The sequence below is a fragment of the Strix aluco genome, chromosome 3 (genome assembly GCF_031877795.1).
Source record: "Strix aluco isolate bStrAlu1 chromosome 3, bStrAlu1.hap1, whole genome shotgun sequence".
NCBI classification, from domain to species: Eukaryota; Metazoa; Chordata; class Aves; order Strigiformes; family Strigidae; genus Strix; species Strix aluco.
In genome coordinates, this window is record NC_133933.1 from 9867759 (window position 1) to 9888196 (window position 20438).

The window sequence follows — 20438 nt, forward strand, 5'->3', positions numbered from 1 at the left end:
CTATAAAATTCCTTTATGGGAATCCAGAGAAAGGCTTGCAAGCCTGAAAGCGTGTCTGTTTTTACCAACTCTTATCAGTTGGCCTAAAAAGATAACCACCTCCTTGCTTCACTTAGAATGACTAAAATGATTTATGGAAACTGAAGGAAAATGTTTTTACAATTCCTGTTTGCATGCCAGAGGAGAAGGGAATAAAATAAAACTTACAAAGCTGAGAGTCTGGCAGTGCTCACCTGAGCCCTCTGTTTGGGGGAATAAACCCCCCCTTGCTTGGGCTGGCATCCTGCTTTGCTGCTTTAATGGTTAAACCCACTTCAGAGAGCATTACTGGGGAAAAGGAAACTGAAAGCTGTAGGGAAAAGCTAGTAGGTGAAACTGGGAGTTGCTTGATCTATTTTACCTTTTAAAAGGACAATCTCTGAACCAAGCTACGTGAAGATCGAGTGAGATGTGAAAGATTGACAGTCCTACATACAGGAAACCCTGAATCATTTCTAAGCTTCCTGGAAAATGACGTAGAGGTTATTGTTGTGTTTACTAATGATGAGCCCATAGCTCTTTCTGATCAGCTTAAAAAATGTCTTAACTACCAGCACCTCAATCTTGGATGCAAATGGGCTCAATTGGGTTCATTTGAAATGCTTGTCAACGTCCCCTGACAATAATAATTAATAATTGAATGGAACGTGGCCACCCGATTGGTCTGTTTTCTTTATCATGGGGGAAAAGGTTTGCTTTGTACAGTGAATATTTTTATACATTCCTGGCAGAGCCTGACAAACTTCAAAACTCTCATAGTCCCCAAGCCATTTAAAAATTTCTCCTTTAAACAGAGCATTGCGGAGGGAGCATTGGTATGTCTTTAGGACAGTCTGTCTTTTTTCAGGCAGAGGAGAGAGTAGGAAGGGACAGAAAGCTGCTCACTCTCCTCCTACTAACCCATTTCTGCTTTGAAAATGTGCTGGACTTGGACAGGGGTTTCAATTCTTGCTAGCCCGGCCCTCCCTTTCTTGCTCTATCTGTCCGAAGTTGAAGGAAGTGTGTCCCGTGTGAACATTTGAACAGCAAAGCCCCCCCTCACTCCCCAAACCCACGTGCACGTCTCTGGAGTAGTCCATGGAAGTGACACTAGGGAGCAGAGAAAAACCAGACTTAGGCAGTAGTGCTAAATTTCAGAGGTTTTGTTCACCCGAGATTCCAGGCGCGGTGATCGCTGGTAGCTGGCCAAGGAGCTTGGATGGCAGCCTACCCGTTCCTCAGCTCTGCTCAGCTTGCTCCCTCCCCCCTGCCTTTTTTTTTTTTTTTTAATTGCATAATATGCTAGAAAATGATCTGGATTTGGGACTTATTTTTAACCAGAAGAGGCTCACTTCACCCAATCTGATTTTGGATTTAACACCCAGCAAATGCTTTCTGAAGCTCTTTTTGCATTGAAACCCTGACTTCTTTTGTGTCCCCTCTCCCACTTTGCAAGGGCTCTTTGCTTTTCAATGTTTGTCAGCGATTCTTGGGGATGTTTGCAAGTCCTCTAGCTACCTTGCCTGTCTGCAGAACTGGTGTATGATGATCAAATTGCTATTAGACCTGCCTGGTGCAGTCATTTTGCAGGCACGGATCCTGTTGGGGGAACTGGGAATTGTACTCAAATAAGGCAGGCGAGTTTTGTCTCCTAGACGATAGTTTCGTAATAAAGCTTATATGAGGGGAGTCAGGCGTGGGGTTAAAAATACATATGCGTGTTGCAGCTTCTCTCTGGGTAGCTGGGGCTGGAAAGCATCTTCCACTTTTTTGTTTTAAAAATACGGGGCAGAAATCTACATGCCGTTTTATTGGCGTTTTGTTAAACGGAGGGCGGGATGCAGGAATGAACAGGGGGCTGTCTGTGATCCTGTTAAAAGGGCAGCTGTGTTAGTGCTCCAGCACCTCACCACTGGACCTGGGAAGGTGAGAGGAAAACCAAACATTTGCCCTAAGATGTGGAAGCAGGCTAAGTGCAGGGTGCTGCTCTGCAATGCCTGTGATTCTACCCATGTCTCTGCAGGACTTTTCCTCGGCTGGTTTGATGCAGCCCATGGGACAGGCAAGTGAAGTGTGGTAACGGCCTCACCTCCTTCTAGTTTTGATTTAGATGCGATAAAACAGCTTGTCTGGGAAACTGGGTTCGTGCAGGTAGTCGGGGAGAGAGTCAGAGGGACCCTGTTGACCCTGTTGTGACAGGCATTGAAAGAAGTGCCTGTCACAGCGACTGTGCTGTTTCACCCAAGTAATCGTGGGTATTCCAACAAACCAAGCCCTGGCTACTCAACAAGGATGGGTGGTGGTGTGGGGCAGAGGGTTTCTGGCCCTAACGCCTTCCCCCTTAGATGCATAGCGTCAGGTCGTGCCTCTGTCACAGCACAGCGATTCCTTCATTCCTCTGCTTTTGAGGGGATCTTCATGTCGCAAAAATAATGGTGACAAAACAAGGCTGGGACTGTGCCGTGTAGAGAAGCATTTCCAGGCGCTCTGAAACATCCTGGAAGAGACGGCACTGGGGATTGAACTGCCCTACTTACTCTTAGCTCAGAAGTGATTTACGATGCAGGGCAAGTTTGGTAAAATTCCCTTTGTTTCCTCCTTCAAAATCTGCCATCTGACCAGGAGAAAAGCACATGCATTTATGCTGATTTTTGTTCTTTAGAAGGCCCTACAGCATTCTTTTGTTCTCAAGTGACACCTGACATGGATGTAGTCCTGAGTGAGGAACACGCTTTGATGGGGGGGAATTGAAGACAAATGGTGCATCGGGAGTGACGACGCATCCTTGCTCTGGTGCAAAAGCTATTCTGTATGTGGCTAGTGAGCTCCTGAAAGTCTTACTGGAGGAAGCAAAGGCTGCTGGCATTGCCTGCCTTAGCCAGGCAGAAGCCAAGGAAAGGATTTCAAGCCTTGCTATGTGAAATGCTTCCCGGATGAGAGCAAAGCCTCCCCCAGCCCTCTGTCAGAGCTGCTGTTGCTTCATGCGCAGGTTGGGGACGCAGCACCCCCCACTCAGTGCAAGGGGCAGGCGGGGCCCATGCTCCCACGTGGATTTGGAGTGTGGGACTGGGGGTGCTCCTGGGGGCCTGGTTCCTGGAGGGGGATGCTCAGTGCTTCAGGAGACACCAAACTCCTCAAGCTTGCTGAGGTAGATGCCCCTGTCCTCAACCTGGGACCCAGGCACTGTCAGGATTTAAGGCCCTGGCTGCAGCAGCAGAGCGTAATGCAGAGAATGGTCTTGAAGATTAGACTTAAAGACCTTACGGATCTTCTTATTCATCTGTAATTTATCTACTTCTGAGCGTAATAACTTCAGTCCCCGCTCTAGTAATATAGTCCTTAGGCGATCGGTTAAATAAACCCACGAGGTCAGATATGCATATATCCTGGTGTGCTAAAGGGTTGGATCTCCCAGCTTCACTGAGAAGGTTTCTTCAGTGTACAAGCGCTTGAACTTCCCTCCCCTTCCCCCCATGAATACCTTTTTGAATAAAAAGGGAAATTTACTGTAAGAACCTTGGTGTATTACGTTTGTATTGCCAGGCATAGTACTGCATCAGTCAGGGGATCTAAGGGAGTGTTCAGTATAGTACCTGTAGCTTGTGCACCTATGTACAGATATTTGGGGACCATAGGCTTAACGTTATGCAAAGAGTAAAATTTGCTGCCGAGTGCATAAGGGCTTGAGTTTCATAGATGCTGGTTGAATTCCCGCTTGGAATTTACCAGTGTAGCAGTGCTTAAACATGATGGACCAGAGCACTGTGTTAAGGCAGCTTCTGCTTCCTCATCACGCTGCCAAGGGTGAGTTACATGGACAGATTCCCACTTGTGACTGTTAGGGGTAAGTGAGAAGGGGACAGGGCGGCCAGTGGGTCCACGCCGCGTGTGCAAGGGGTGGACTGGGGTAGCGATGCAGGCGGGAAGAAGAGGCTTCGAGCTTCGCTGACTTTAGGAGTCTCTTCTCTTTCCTTTCAGATATATGTTGGGGAAAGGAGGAAAGCGGAAGTTTGACGAGCATGAAGATGGGTTGGAAGGCAAAGTGGTGTCTCCTACTGACGGTCCCTCTAAGGTGTCTTACACCTTACAGCGTCAGACTATCTTCAACATTTCCCTTATGAAACTTTATAACCACAGGCCATTAACCGAGCCAAGCTTGCAAAAGACAGTTTTAATTAACAACATGTTGAGGCGAATCCAGGAAGAACTCAAACAAGAAGGCAGCTTGAGGCCCGTGTTCGTGACCGCTTCGCAGCCCGCCGACCCTCTCAGTGACAACTTCCGCGAGGCCCAGCCGGCGTTCAGCCATCTCGCCTCCCAGCCCCTTCTCCCCACTGACTTCGTAAGCACTACGCCCCTGGAGTCTTGCCTCACCCCAGCCTCTTTGCTCGAGGACGACACTTTTTGCACTTCCCCGACTGTCCAGCACGATGGTCCGACAAAACCACCACCTCCTGCTCTCCAACCAGTAAAGGACAGCTTCTCCTCAGCCTTGGACGAAATCGAGGAGCTTTGTCCAGCACCTACCTCCGCAGAGGCAGTAGCAGCCGAAACAGCAGCCGATGACTCTAAAGACCACCCCAGCGAGTCCAGCGTTCAAAAGTCCGAGGGCCTCCCGGAGAGCAGAACGGCTGAATCGAAACTCATGGACTCGCTACCTGGCAACTTTGAGATAACAACTTCTACAGGTTTCCTCACAGACTTGACCCTGGATGATATTCTGTTCGCTGACATTGATACGTCCATGTATGATTTTGACCCCTGCACATCTGCCACGGGGGCTGCCTCAAAAATGGCTCCTGTCTCAGCAGATGAGCTCCTAAAAACTCTCGCTCCGTACAGCAGTCAACCAGTAACTCCAAATCAGCCTTTCAAAATGGACCTCACAGAACTGGATCACATCATGGAGGTGCTTGTTGGGTCTTAAAATATAGAAATATAGCAAATTTTTTTTTTTTTTTAATTTTAAGTACCAGTATATACACTTGGTAGTATTTCCATAGTCCCTCCCACCCCTGATTCACAGCACTGTGCATGCGTCCTTGCTTGCCTTTTTTGAAAAGAAAAGGATCACACTAGTTTTTGCTTCAAGCAGAGTTGGAGTGCCTTCATCCATGTATGACCACTTCTAATGTATTTTTTTTAAAGTGGTTCCTCAAGGAAGACCGAATATCCTGGTATAGGAGAGAATATGTATTGTAGACAATGTTATGTTATTACAAAAAAAGAAAAAAAAAAAGAAAAAAATTGTAAAAGCTAAGCACAAGGATTATGTTGGGGAAAGCTGTAAATTGCATGTGCATATTTGTCTATTTTTTCTATAAGTTTTATTGCAAGAGGTAAAAAATTTTATTATTTAGATAATCTCAATACCATTTTAGCCCTGTATAGGTTGACTTAGCAATTCAGCCTTTTGGAGGCATTAACCTGCTCCTCTTTAAGTGTTGCATTTACATGGCTGTTTAGAAACTGCTGCCCAAATTTATTTTATATTTTTGTACAGATTCTGCAGTTTATGATATTGTTTTTTCTAAAAACAAATGCTGTTTATACACACAAAAAAATAGCTATTTTGATAGGATTTGCTCACATAGTTCCTGCATAATTCAGATGTACAAGAACCACTTGTACTTTTATACAGAGTTGTAATGTTTTATATGTGTATGGTGCAAAGAGAAAATTGGATCAAATAAGCCTGCAGTCGGTTTCCCTGAATGCAAACAAAAAAGTGCTTTAAGAAAGGGCTGGGAGCTGCTTCTGTAGGAGTTTCACAAGTGTTTGCTCCCTGCTGTACCCACTGCGCACTACTGTGATTCCTGAAACTTAGAGCCATGTCCTTTTCCAACATGTATGTGAAGCAGTTGGCAGGAAACAGTTGTGGAACTTCACCCGAAGAGGTCCCGGGCGCCACCGTGGCTCCAGCCTCCCCGCCCCGGCGCCGGGCCAGTGCCCCCAAGCCCTCCCGCGGCCCCTTGCCAGGGCGGCCGTCCTCGCGGGACGCCGAGCGCCTTAAGACGGCGGCAGATCAGCACTTCCTCACCCAGAGCTCCGGGGAATGGTTTTGAGGGGGAACGTGCCCGTTGCCCACCGAGAGCCAACCTCTCACCGCAATCTTCCTGACCGACGGGCGTATGGGCGGAGCGGGCAGAAGACTGGTGTTGACAGCCTCCACTCGCCCTTTCTTGGAGCATTTATTTCTCCTTCCCTCTCCCCACCTCACTGTGCTAAGTGCTGAAAAAGGCAACTTCAGTATTACTGCAGTGAAGCTCATCTCTTACCTGCACTGGATGGACTTGCTTTAATATCCATTGCTGTTGAAACTGGAGCCAGTCGTGTTACATCACTTGGCATCGCGTATAGGGTTGGTTTCTTGTATCAACTGTGTTACCTGCTTTACACTTTATAGACCCGTTTTACAACGAATATACAGACACAGCTTTCTATGCATGGTCCCGTTCCCTCTAACACCTGAGAAGTCTTCTCATTACGGCACCAATAGCATTTTTTAAGTTCATTGTGGTGTACATTTAATTTAAAAAAAAAAAAAATGTTTGCAATGTATCATGCCTATTGCTGAAGTTGCTATGGCATTTTAGTTTTTCAATGGTACTTTAGCTGTTGAGCGCCGGTTACAACCTATATTGTTGACATGCCTATGGCTTCTTTAGGAATAACTTTTATATTTATTTAAGAAATTTTAAATTATGTTTTATGTCATTGGGCAATATTCAGTCAATTCTGCTCCCTTCTTGTCATGGATGAAATTGGGTCTTGTCTGCCTTTTAAGGAGGCAGCTTTTTATAAATTGGCACTTTAAAACAGGCCATATATATTTATTAGTATATAGATAGATAGAGGTAACATAGATATGCACACAGACACAGTATAAAAGCAAATACATTTTGCAATGAAGGAACTCCTAATCAAAATGAAATGCGTCGTGTACAATTACAAAAACGTGCTTCTGGCTCCTACTTCGTCTGCCAGGGTGAGACGTGGGGCGGGGGGGAGGAGGCGGGGAACTGGCTGAAGCGGGAGGGGGGGTGGGGTGGGAGGGATTGCTTTCTTCTTTTTTCCAAGCTGAACTCAGTGAAGCAATGGGATGCTGATGGATTTGCAGTTGTTTCCTTACATGGACTAAAAAAAAAAAAAACCAACCAACTTTATTGCTTCAAACAGAAAACCATTGACCAAGTGTAGCTTTAGGGACCATCGGAAGTGAGGGGGTGGGGAAGGAGCGGGGACGGCTTGGACAACCAGCCCTTGCTCAGCCCCAGTCCTCAGCCCTTGTAGGAAAACAAACAGCCCTGCTGGATCCTGCACCTCTTGTAACTGGAGTAACTGGGAAAATGTTAGCCACACGAGGGTTGTGTGCCTGTCTGCACAAACCTGGAGGCAGGGGGTAACGCAACAGTTTCACACGGTAACGTGGTAAGCACTTGCCTAACCACGGTTAAAAACAGTATGCTGGAGCTGCCCATTTCTTGGGGATTACTTACGCATTTAAACAAATCCCATATGCTAGGCAAAAGTTCACATCGATGCCATTTTTGGAGAGCTGTGCTGTTAAGTGGGGTTAGTTGAAGTTTTTGTATCCACAGCCCAAGCGATGAGCTCTAAATCCACTTCACCCCTCAGAAGACGATGTCTGTGTACCCTTGGTGCTGAAGCGCACGTCCTGTGGCAGAGTCCTTATGGGAATCCCGTAGGACATAAATGTACCTGATTTATGGGACTAGGCAAAAGGTTGGCAAGGCTGGTGCTGCGCTGTCACCACGGCAGGCTGCGGCGGGAAGGGAAGGGCTCCACTGTGGCTTTCTCCTGGCCATGGCGTGGCCCTAACAGCAGCCACGCGTGGTATGGCTCCGAGACCTACACCAGGGATGGAGATTGACATTAATGTGCAATGAAGTGACAAGATGGGAGCAGAATAAAAGAGCTTTGGATTTGAAGTGATTTTTTTTGTTTTTCATAAATTATTTATTCTTTTTTTTTTTCCTTCTGTAAATATATTTATTTTATTGTGAAGCTAACAACATCTGGATTGTAACATGTACAGAATGTATGGTAGGAATGTATTCTCTTGTAGGAATGTAAATCTGTATGAAAAAGGGTATGGGAGCCAGATTTAGAGAAAATGAATTGAGTTCCAGTCAGGATATGCATGGTTCACATGACTTCCCCCCCCCCCCCCCCCCCCTTTTTCTAATATGGGTCTGGTTGTTTGAAATATGCAAAAAAAGGTATGGATGAGGGACAAGTTTATGTTCAAACTTAGTCCTAGTCAGGCTCCTACCCCATCAAGCTTCTTGAGATGGGCCTCCCTCAGCACTCCACTGGAATCTGCAACAGGAGACAGGAGCAAATGCAATCGTCTCCATCGTGCTGGCCTGGTAAATGTTTGAAAAAAAAAATGTGGTTCTTTTAACACGTGCAGGAAGCCCAGCTGGATTCCCTGGAGCTGGAGGGCTGAAGGAGGTTGCAGGATGTTCCCTCCAGCCCCAGAAGTGGTGCCAGAGCTGACACCACCTCCTCGCCAGAAGGTAAGGCCAGGCGAGAAGTCGCGCGTGCGGCAGAGGGTTTGCTTGCTCGAGTTCCAACCACCCGCGTCGCTCCGTGCGTCTGGCCGGCCGCTCCTTGGACACCACGGGTCCCCTCTGGAGCCCGACAGCACCCCACAGCCCTGTATGCAGAGCTTAAGAAGGAGAACTTACCTCTTCACAAGAATGGCATTGAGCAGCATCATAAATGCATCGATCTGGCACCTTCCTTGCAGCCAGCTAGAACAGCAAGACGGTAAAGCCACTGTCGGAAGCGATCACTGTAAGAATAAATTTGGACCTTGTGAAAGGTGATTTGGTTTTTCCTCAATGCTGTGTGGTAATAGCCTGGGTTGTTTAAAACCGATGTTTTGAATCCAAAGTTTACACTTTTATCACCGTTAAATTGAGTAAATCGTAATGGATCCTGTCTGACAAACGGTTTAATTCACTCCAGCATATTGTGAACTTTTTGTTCTTGTTACAGGGTTTCTTTTGGTTTTGGTTTTTATTGTTTTATTGTTTTTATCTTTTCTTCCCCCATCAGGTTTCAGTATCCTGCTTCTGTGCAAGTTGCTTTCAGTGCTTCTATTAATTAACGAGACTGAACATTTTAAAAGAAATTAATTCTTTAAGCACTTTTTCTGAAAATAAGCCTAATGCAAGTTCTGGAACCTCTTTAAAAACACAAATTGCAGATAAAATCCCAACTTTGACTCCTATCTAGTTCTGAGCATAATCCATACTACCGCCTCTAAGGGCCAAGATTCTGGAAAAGGTGTAAATAGTGTGACATGTTCAGTGCATGGTTGTTTGAACAGGGCTTGTTATTGTCAAAAAAAAAAAAAAAAGACAAAAAAAAGAAAAAAGGCTGTATTTCCCCTTCCCCTCCCACAGACCTTAGAGCTGTGCCTTTTCTATGCAATATTACAGACATATACATCTGAAACCAGATTACTGTATTCACATGTAGGTATGGGCTGTAATCAAAAAAACAATTGGACAAATGTACATGGAAATGAGCAGTCTTACTTTTGTAGTTTTATATTATACAATAAACAATTAAAATAAGTTCTGGCTTCGTTCTCTCCCTCCGCAAAAGACAATGCTAAGGGGGGGGACAGACACCACCCCCCCCCCGGCTCAGCAGCACGCGAGGGCTGTGGGAGGCAGTGGGGGAGAGGGAGGGACAGGCCAGTCTCGCCCGCTCTACCCCGTGGAACAAGAGAAGTGACACCTTGTGCAAGGCCCGTTCCTGGCACGAGGCTTTCGTCCCTGACACAGAGAGGTGCCCTCGGTGACCGTGTCCTTCTGTGGCTGTTCTTGGACTACAAGTGCCAGCAGCTCTGAGCTGGGCCCTGTGGGGCGTGCAGCTTGTGGCTGCGCCGCTGGGCTAGCCAAGAGCGGAATCTGGCCAGTTTTAATATATATAATGCACTGTCCTTTAGGGCAGTAAATCCCAGCAGGAAACATCTGATACCTTAATCCACCGCTTCATTTATCAGTGCCCTCATCCCCGCCCCACCCCCCCCCCCCCCTCAGGTGACTGGTGTTTGCTTTCAGGGCCAGCCAGGAGGGCGATCTCACCCCTGCCTTTGGCTCAAGCTTTTTTGTGGCAATAAAGGCGCGAGCGCAGCCCAGGAGCAGCATTTGGGCTGGCCCCGGCTGCAGTGCACAGCAAATGAGTCACCCCCGGCTTCCCGCTTTGCCCGGCCTCCTACACCCACAGAAACACGACTGCTCCATTTTGGATTTACGGCAAACCAAAAACCAGACAGAAAAGCAGCGCGTTTGCCCCGTCCCAACATGCCGCACGTAGCATCTCAGCTGTGGTGAACCGGCTCATGTTACCGGAGCGGCCGCCAGCAGCGGCAGCGCGGGGCTCTGCGCACCAGCTGCCGCTCGGGGACAAATGGCTGCGGGGACACGGGAAACACAGAGAAAGGAGAAGTGGAAGAATTAAAGCCAGCCCAGGGATTGAATTTCTGTCTGCTCAGCAAGCGCCACGCTCAAAGGCGTGAAACGCACCCGAGACGACGGTGCGAACACTTGCCTCAGCGGTTCCGCTCCCGTCCAGGCTACGACGGTGCTCGCCCTGCACCAACGGGTTGCTGGCTCCTGGACAGATGTTTCCAGTTGTCAGTGCATCGACACTGATGCGGGACACGTGGAGATGCTGCTCTTGCGTTCCTGAAGCCGCTCTGGTTTTGCTGCCACCTACTTTTTAAGAGCTTGCTTTCTCATTTGTGACTTGGTGGTGAGACGCCTCCAGCCCAGACTATGTGCAGCGCCCTACTTATCTTTTCCTTAAGTGAGTGGCTTCCTGCCTGCTCCAACCTTTGAGCTTTCCAGCTCAGCATGGGCAAACCATCACTCTGGGCTTTTAAAATGGGGTACCTGTGCGGGGAGCTGGTGAGCTGCATCTCCCTCTAGTGCCTGCCCCAACTGGAGGGCTCCCCGGCAGCTGCTGGGTGTTTCTCCGCAACCAGCCCCTGCTCTCCGCTCACCTGTGTGGTGGGCAGCAGGTTTGGGGTTCAGCACAGGCACAGACCTGCGGTGGATGAGGTTTGGGTCTGTGGTACCTCACGCTGACACCCTACCAGAGGACTAAGGCACTTACCTTGTTTCTTGGGGTGCCAGAAATCCAGGGTGCCCTCAGGACAGCTCTGCTGCTGCTCAGTTTCACCATGAGCCCGTGCAGCAACTCCACAGCTGACAACAGCCACCAAGCTCCCCTCTGGGCCCAAATAATTGGGAGATCGGGGTGTTGCAGCCAGGCAGTCACCAGCTTTCACAAACCTCGCTCAAGTAATGCCATGTGGGCAGACACACGCCCAAATGCAGCACTGAGGCACAGAGGGGACAGCAAGAGGCACCCTTGTCCCACCGTGCTCCTGGTGCCCTTGCCCAGGAGGGATAACACTCCCTGCACGTCCAACCTGCATGTCCAACCCAGGCCTGGAGGGACACATGTTCCTCCCCTTGTTGGCAACAGGAGTGAGCCCCACTCCCAGCCCTGCCTGCGCAGCAAAACCGGCTTCCCTGGACCACGAGCATCTTGTACTCAGAGAAACCACAGTGGGGGGAAAAGCCTTTGGGGGAAAAAAACCCTCCAGCCACAGGCAACGCTTCATAGAGCTGCTCTGAACCACAGCTGAGACAGGTCCGTGGGGATGCTGCCTCCAGAGTGGAGCTGTGCACAGGGTTGTTTCTCCCCGGTCATCCCCCCCCACCCCTTTCTACTTCACCCCCTTCCTCTGGGCTCCTTCGCCTCTGCTCCCCGCTGAGCCCACGGTCCCACTTGCCTCCATCGCTGGTGGTTGCGGGCCCCTCGCTCCGCCTGGTCCCTGCGTGCATCATCTGCCTCCTCTCCAGGCAGCTCCCTCCTTCCACAGCTCCTCTCCCTTTTGAAGAAACTGCCTTAGCAACTGGCAGCAGGCCAGCAAGATCATGGGTTTTTCCTCTCACCCCCGCTTCTCCTCCAAATAACGAGATGGCCAGGGAGGGGGAAGGAGCTGTAAGGCAGTGGGAGCCCTGTGCCTGGCACTGGGCTGGGCACACCTACCAGCTTCCAAAACTCATCCTCTGGGACTGATGTTTCAGGTAAGCCAGGTGCTCTGGGGTCACAGGCAGGGAGGTTTCTTTCTGGGCCTCCTTCCCTCTCCCTTTTCCAACCCACATGTCCTCAAAAGCCAGCTGATTCCTCCCCAAACATCTCCAGGTTAGAGTATCTGCCAGGGGAAGGCACATCACGGGGCACAGAAGGAACAGACTTCAAAATGTCCATTTCTGCAAGGATTTCCTTCCATTCTTCTGGCCCTGCCTTACCCACCTCACACTACTCTCCCTGGACTATTTCCTCTCCTTTTCCCCCTATTCACTGGGTTTCCTCCCCCTCCCCCTGTCCCTCCCCTTGCTTTCTCTCCCTTGTACAGTTTGGCCTACAGCCTTCATTACTTGCTGCCTTTACGTCTCCCTTCCTGGTACGAGTGGGGATGACATGGATTTTGTGCTTGTGCCAAGCTCTGCATTTATTAGAGAGGGGGGAGGAGAGGAAAAAAAAAAAAAAAAGGCAGCCACGAAACCCTGGAAGTTTGCTAGAAGACAAAACTTGTGCAGGGTAACATCAGTCTTGCTTTCCCTGCCTTACAGCTTGCACAGGGAAGGGATTATTCGGGCTGCTCCAAACAGTGTTTACTGTATTGCTGGCTTGCTCCTGCCTGCTGTGGGGGGCCACAGTGGGGTGGGAGGCATGGAAGGACAAAACTCCCTTCCCTCCTCTCTAATGTCGTCACCTACCACTGCCTTTTTCCTGCCTCAGGCCTGCCAGGGGTTAACATCATTGCAGCCAAGGTGGCACCTTACTTTAACCAAAGGTTTCCTCCTAAATCCTTCAGCATTGTCACTCTAAGTGGTCTGCATCTCTTCCCCTGCCTGCTCTGGTTTGGTGGGGGAGTTTGGTGAAGCAGAGCTGCCTAACATAACCTTAAATTAAGGGGGGAAAAAAAAGGCAGGAGACCCCACGGGGAAAAATCCAGAGGGGAACTTCAGCATTAGGGGCCACGAACCCGGGGGCCCTGGATGAGGGGGACTTTGAGTCCTGACTGTTTTAGTAGACAGCAGCGTTTTCAAGTGAGGCCAGGCAGCCGGCTCAGAACACGAGTGCAAGGGGCTATCGATTTCAAGACAGCCATTTTTAAGCACAGCCCTCTGCTTTCGCACCTCTCACCTCCAGCAAATGTAAAGAAGCTGCTTCTGCAGCCCTGAATGGGACTGAGGGTCACTTCAGCCACTGATGGCTGCCCCCAGCCAGAGAACACAGGCAAGTTAATGCTCTAATTTCAGGGCTGAGGAGTATCTGTTCTCCATTTGGAGAACATCTGTCCTGTATGTAACTCCATTTTTAAAGCAGCAGACCACCTGGTGCAGGTGGACCAAGACATCTTCCCTCCAGGCTACAGGCATGGACCTCTGAAAAGGGCTGCGAGGACACAGCTTTAGCTACACTAGGGTTTGAGGAAGGTCTGGTGAGCTGAGCTGCCAGACCTCAGCTTTCACTGGATGAAAGCAAGAGCGGGGTCTGGCCCCAGATCACATCCCCTGGGAGGAAACATGTACAAATGGAAGCAGCAGCCATACCCAAAAACCACACAGGGGCGGGCCAATGCAGCCCTGAGATAATCCAGCTCCAGCAGCAAGACTTGATCTCAGCTGTGGAGCTTTTGTTCAAGAAGGGGCTTGGCGGTCAGGACAGGAGCAGCTCAACTCCAGGATGTCAAAAGCCTTTGGGGGTTACCTGTGGATCTGAGGGGCCTCCACAAGCAGCAGCTGCTCTGTCTCCTGCCCTCTGACGCTGTCAAACAGGGAGAAAGCAAAGCCCAGGGCACACCATCAGCACAGACCCGAGCTGGCTGCGCTCCAACGGCGTCATGGTCACGGTTCCTCAGACCAGTTCTTCCCGCTGATGAACCTCACGAGCACACTGACTCACAGCTGCCTTAGCTGGGGAAGGAAAACTGGCTTTTGCTGCTTGGGGAGCCAGGTTGCTCCCACTTTGCAAAGGAAAAGGGTTCAGGGAAGTAGTAGGGCAGGGGAGCCGGGGAAGAGCTGAGCTCACAGTTTGCTCTTTTTGACATCTCAGATGCAGGCGACGGCTCTGGCAGAAGCGATGCTGGCAGCGAGGCCACCCTTGTTTAGATGATCCCCCCCACCAGTTGGCAACAGCCTCAATTACAGAGAGAAGCAGCAGCTCTAAGCAGAGTTCAAAACACCACCTCCATCCCTCCAGTGCTAGAGATTACTCCCCAAACACTGCGTGGCCTCGTCAATCTCACTGCTTATTACTACAAAGCGAATTCTGGATGATTACATTTGTCCAATCTAAGTGAATAACCCTAATGCAATAAAAAAAAAAAATCATCACCTAATCACCTCTGCCACCCCAATTGGGTTATTGAAAAGCCTTGACTTAATGGGTCAGGGATCACCGGGACACCCAGAATTACTTGCAGAAAGGAGTACGATTATGATTTGTACATCCCCGCTGCAGGACGGCAGCTCCCGGGACAGCAGCGATACAGAACAACGGCTAGCACGTCTGTAAAAATTGCAAGCTGCTGACAGACGCTGGGGGAACAAAGCGAGGGCCGAAACGCGTCCAGTGAATCATCGGCTACAAATTGGTTCAACCAGTTTGAAGTCCCACACCCGAAAGCAAAGACACCCCAGGACTGTGCAATCCCAGGCAAAGGAGTGGGGGAGAAAGGGAGAGAAACGTGCTGGGCAGGAGGGACGGCTCTCTGATGCGGCCCTGGGGATGAGCTCGGAAAGGCGGCGAGTCCCAGCTTGCTCCCTCCTGCCAGAAATTCTTATTCCTGCCTCCCCTCCCACACCCTGTGCTCCTGCCTCGACCTTCCTCCTGGCACGGGCTGGCACCTCGAGATCAAACAGGAGCCTAGAAAACTGCTCCCCGTGGGGAGTGGAGGTGCAGGGGATGAAGTGAATGAGACTGGGGAAGGAGAAGGGCCCCAAGGGCACGGGACTTGCTTGAACTAAAGTGTCCTCAGAAGGGACGGGAGTAAAACTGACCTTTCCACAGTTCACGGGCTGCTCCTGGGGTGGGTAGCGAATCCACTTGGCTCCGACTAACTTCATTTCATGCCTCGACCTGAGCCGGGGTCAGTGCTCTCCAAAGGTGAGGATAAAAACCCAATAATTTAAAAATAAAGAATACCCCTCTCCAGTTAATCCCAGCCTAGCCAGTGCCTTCCTGGCCCTGCTCATGAGGTTCAGAGCAGGCACAGAGGCTCCAGCCTGCCTAGCACTCACGCCCAGGCAAACCCGGCTTTCTGCGTTACGGCTGAGTGCTGAAACACACCCTGGCTGTCTGGAAAGCTCTCGGTGGGACAGTGGCACGAAGGAAAAAACTGAAACCTCAGAAGTACTTAACACACCAGGCCCATTTTCCCGTGCTGTTCTAAATGGTGAAGGCCTGCAGCAGAGAGGCATCAAGACTTAAGCTTAAATTAAGATTTAAGATGAACAGCAGGAACAAACTTATTTAATGTGACTCCTTTCTCTCCAGCAGACTTGCAATCCATACCAGGCAAGCAGGACCAATAATTTTGGTTACAGTATCTGTTCTACAGGAATTAATCTAAACTTTTTCCCATCAGCTTAAGGGAAACAGGCAATTTGGCCCTGTTGTTCCAGAGTGCCCTGTGTCACCTGCAGATAACTCTTTATACAGGGAAAAGACACCTGCCAAAAAGGGTTAAAACAACCAGTTTTAAATAAATAGGTTCATGTTATACATAATGTATCACTCCGAGTAACCATAGGAAAAGCATATTTTAAATGCAGTTTTTGACTGTGGCTAACCCTGAAATTAGGGACTTTTCTTGATTATTTGCACTCATTTTTTTCTGAAGTACAGCTATCCCCAAAGCTGAGCTCAACTCTGCTGCTTTAAAACAGCTCCTAAGGCGACGCCTTCTCCTAATACAGAAGGGGTTAACATGCACTTTTTGCATAAAACAGGTCCCGCAGCTGTACATTGGCCAGCAAAGTTAATACCTGCCATGCAACGAGAATAAAGTTAGAAACATATTTTGTAAAACATTGCCTCCTTGTTAACCCAAGGGAGAAAAAACAGGCGCTTACTGATGGTTTACTATCTCACGCAACCCTGAGAAGCATAATAATTTACCAACATATAAATGGAGGGCTTAGCAGCAGCTGCACTACATAAACAGTCACTGGGGTGCTCTGAAGTTTCTATCAGTATATGGTATATAAAAGCTGGGTGAATAACTGATTTTTCGGTTCGCTGGCAATCCTGAAAAAAAGTTTTAAAAAAAAATTCATTTGGGGTCGACTGAAACAAATGTTTCGCTTTGACTCTTCAGCCCTTTACAAAAGTTAGCACCGAAGATCATTCAAAATGAAAAGTTGCTTCAAAGAGAATAATCTCAAAGCCTTTCGTTTGGAAAATGCTGAAACAAAATAGTGGGGTTTTTTCCTCTCAGAAAAAAAAAAAAGTCTGGCAAATCAAAATAACTCATAAAATGTTTTCATTTTGCCAAAACTCGCCTTTTTTTTTGCTCAAGTTTTTACCCAGCTCCAGCACAACCAATTTACACCTATAATAACTTAAACAGAGACATTAGTAATCTTGATGAAATACAGGCTTTTAAAAAAAAAAGTCTCAGCCCCTGCACAAATGTCCTGAAACTGAAACTCAGAAAAAGAAAGTAAGCTAAAAACCACTAAGGTTTTCTTGGCTCAGCAGGAGAATCTTATTAAGTCTCTGAATCGTATAGCCACAGATTTGGGACGTTGTAAAAATTAAATTAGTCTTACTTCTTATTAGCAAGGCAAGAAAGGAACCAGGAGATTAGGATACAGCAACTGCTATTGTGAGCCAATTTTTCAGCGTGTTTCTGCTTTTCTCCTGTAAACCAACAATTAGCGGGCATTCTAGCTGCTCTCATAAAGGCGGTGTTATTTTTAATCTCAGGATGCAGGTTTCTGACTTTCCACTCAGACTAATGCCATTCAAGGATTTAATGCCACGCCACAGTGAGACTCTCATTTCATTTCCCCATTTGTTTCATCTTAAGGCTCTGCTTATTTGTGCTCTGTAGTTGCACCTACCTACGTAGCAGGCAAACGTAAGACCCAGAGCAGCCAGGAGTTAAACCCTTGGAATACAGAGGAAGAAACAGCATCCATCCGTATGCACTTCCAGAAAAAAGCGGGATGGCCTCACCCGCCTCCTGTTTTGCCTTTTGCTGGGAGTTTAATACTTGAGTTTAATGGCTGCTCGATGGCTCTGATGCCTTGGGGGACACAAGCTGGCCAGCTGGGACAGGAACAGTGCCCTACACGTGGGCCCAGAGAAATAGATGGTATTTCTCCAGATTTATCCATGTTTTCCTTCAGAACTCGATTACTTCACATGCCAGGGAAGAAGTGGGAGCGAGGTGATGCGTTTTTCTAACTGCTGTATTTTTAAATTAAGCCAGGCTTTAGCACAGCTTGCCTTTGTAATTCACAGCTTCCAGACATGCCACCACGCTCCTCGGCTGAAGAGGCAGAAAGCAACAAACAGATATTCCAAATGTCACACCCAAGCTTGGTTTTAAAACAGTAGAAAACAGAATAAAAGTGGTTTCCCTATTTCATAAACACAGAAGGATGGGCAGCGACAGTTTGCTGGAAATTGTTTTAACAGCTCACAACCGAAAGCAGCTTTGAACCCAGAGAAATCTGTGGAAGAAAAAAACCAAAACCCACAAAGCAGAAGTTGGGACTATCTCAAATCACAGCTACGCTATGAAATCTTAGCCTTCCCAAGGGCAAACTCCAAAGCAGTACTTAATGAGCCAATACTGCCATTTATCATGAGTTCATTTGAATACCGGAGTCCCTACATAACACTACGGGCAGGTTTGATTTATTTTTTTTTTTTTAAATAGCACCTTTAACCCCAAAACATCACCTCTGGTCCGTTCGGCAGTGGTGTTTCCAGCAGGTGAGGTGCGAAGGGCTGTCCTGCTTGGCCATCCTCAGCTCTCCCAGGAAATACCACTTACACCAGGGAGGAAACAGCCATGCCAACCCTGCTCTGAATGAAAGGAGCTGGAAATCCCTCAGAGGGGGATGTTGCTTTTAACCCTGAGCACTCAGAGCGGAAGCCCAGGGAGCTCTAGCACAGATAGCTCCAGCTACCGCTTCTGTCCTTTGGCCAAAGACGACAGGATCTCATCCCTTCTCCCCTCCAGTTCGCAGCACCCCACAAAACACCCGGGTTTTACACAGTGGCTTGCTAGCCTGAGTTAAATGAAAGAATAAGCAAGCTTAGTTCTGTGCAGAAGGGTACAGAGAGCTGGAGTTCCTGCCCACCAGGACCTCTGCAGTCCTTGGCCATGTCCCAGGAGCAGAGACGAGCTGCAGGAGCTCCCGGCACACACACTCTGGTCCCTTTGGACAGGCAGGCTCGCATTTACTCCTGGTTTCACACCTCCTATCCTAAAGCTGCTGCTGCATGCGGCGCTGAAGGAACAAAGACATCCCCTTGCTCTCAATCTCCCCTCACAGCCTTTGGAAGCTGAGCTTTCCCCTCATCAGAAGTCTCTAGCCCACGGCGAGCACATGCAGCGTCCCAGGATCGATCAGAGCCTGGACACTCACTTATTTCTTGGAGAACTGCAGGTCTTGGGAGTACCAGCTGCTGCACGCTGCCAGGTGGAGCCCAGAGGAGACATGATGTGGTGCCACTGGTTTTCCTTTCAGCAGAGGATAAAGGGTTCTGTAAGCACCCCAAACACTGAAGATGAGCATCTCCCATGTGCTGCAAAACCCCGAGCAGTGTGCTCATGAGACGCCTCTGGACCCTGGCACCAGCCTAAAGAGCAGAATAATCCCAACTGCACCAAATGTCACATACATCTATATGTATCTATCACTCTGTGTGTGTGTATAACCATATCTAACTATGTGTGATCATTATATAAAATCAGCTCCAAGGAGCAAACTCTAGACAGGGAAAGCAGTCTGAGAAGCAAAAATTATACAAACAAAAGTAAATGCAAAATCCCTATTTAGAGACTGAAGTTGAAATGTTCTGCTAGAGAAGCCAGTCTTGAGTTTATCAGACTCCTCTTCGACCAACTCTGAAGAAGCAGGAAACAATCACACTGCGACTGTAGCATCTCTCTTGACCCTGGCATTTGAGCCAACTCTCCTTGCAGGGAAAGGGCACCTGTAATTTTTGAGCTGCACTTCTGCGGCTACAACAGCAACTGCGAGAGCACCTTTTCCTCCCCCTCTCTAGTTAGAGTTTCCCACGTGTGGGTTTGTTTTGCAGGAGAAGAGCAAGGCCTAAGTCTTGTTTTCCTCTTTTCCAGTGGCAACTCTGTTTTGGAGGAACCTACAGGAGCAGCAGGGTCTGCAGTGCTTCGTCAGGCAGGAGAGAAAAGCACGCTGCGTTGCAAGTAGAGCATGAACTCCCTTGTGATCCTGCCAGCGTTCCCCTGTCCGCCTCTACCCGTTTGGGTTGCTGAGAAGAAACTAGAGCCTATTATCAGGCCTGCTTCTTTGTCAGGTGTTTCTTTGATGTAAATTCAACCATGATCAAATGTGCTGATCGCAGCAAACAGCCAAAGAGTAACAAACATGCAAACTGCACAGTGACCTGCAGAGATTAGAGCAACCGAGGCTGTAGACAAATCGGGAAGATTAAACACAAATGAGCTAAGAAGTCTTGGGAGAAGTACCCAGGGAGACAAAAATAAGCAACACAGACAGAAAATAAGAGAACAAGGCAGACCAAAGATTGAACAGACCCTACTAGTACATAAATCAAAGTCTTCCCCTGCCTCCCAATGCTTTAGTTTTACTCTAATGCTTCTGCTCCAAGGAAGTCAGCACTAGGCTCACTGCAGGGAAGCAGGCTTGAGAGACCCTTAGTGCATCTCTACTGTATTCCGCCTGTCACGCTGCTGTCACTGCAGAACCAACTCAGCCCTTACAGAGAAAAAAAACAGGCTTTCCCCCTGCCTTGTCTTTTTTTCCTTTCTTTTTTAAAAACTTCTGGAGAGCTGCTGACAGGAGTTCCTTGCAATCAGAACCGCCCTGCTAATCGCAGCGTCTGCAGAGCCCACCTTCACTTCCAACCCTGCACTTCCACCTTCACTTACCAGCCTACCTGGAGCTAATGGCACTACCGATATCCATCTTCCAGCAGTGTAACTTTCCCAAGTGTAGAGAACCAGGAGGCTTGCAAGGCCAGAAAATCACACGCCCATATATAACGGGATGCAGCCCCATGGCTGGGTATGGTCTAGAGTTCCTCGCCTGCCTCATGCTGTTGGAACA

At 48.6% G+C, this 20438-nt stretch overlaps 1 protein-coding gene across 3 annotated transcripts in view; it reads left to right on the forward strand.

Annotated features, from left to right (window-relative positions):
* SERTAD2 (SERTA domain containing 2) overlaps positions 1 to 9629 on the forward strand; it is an 84669-nt gene extending 75040 nt beyond the window's left edge. For all 3 annotated transcript variants that reach the window (XM_074817287.1, XM_074817286.1, XM_074817285.1), the window contains one exon: positions 3997 to 9629. In XM_074817287.1, coding sequence (XP_074673388.1) covers positions 4001 to 4945 — 945 coding nt within the window. In that variant the 5' untranslated portion in view covers positions 3997 to 4000 and the 3' untranslated portion in view covers positions 4946 to 9629. The remainder of the gene's footprint in view (positions 1 to 3996) is intronic.
* The last annotated feature ends 10809 nt before the right edge of the window (positions 9630 to 20438 follow it).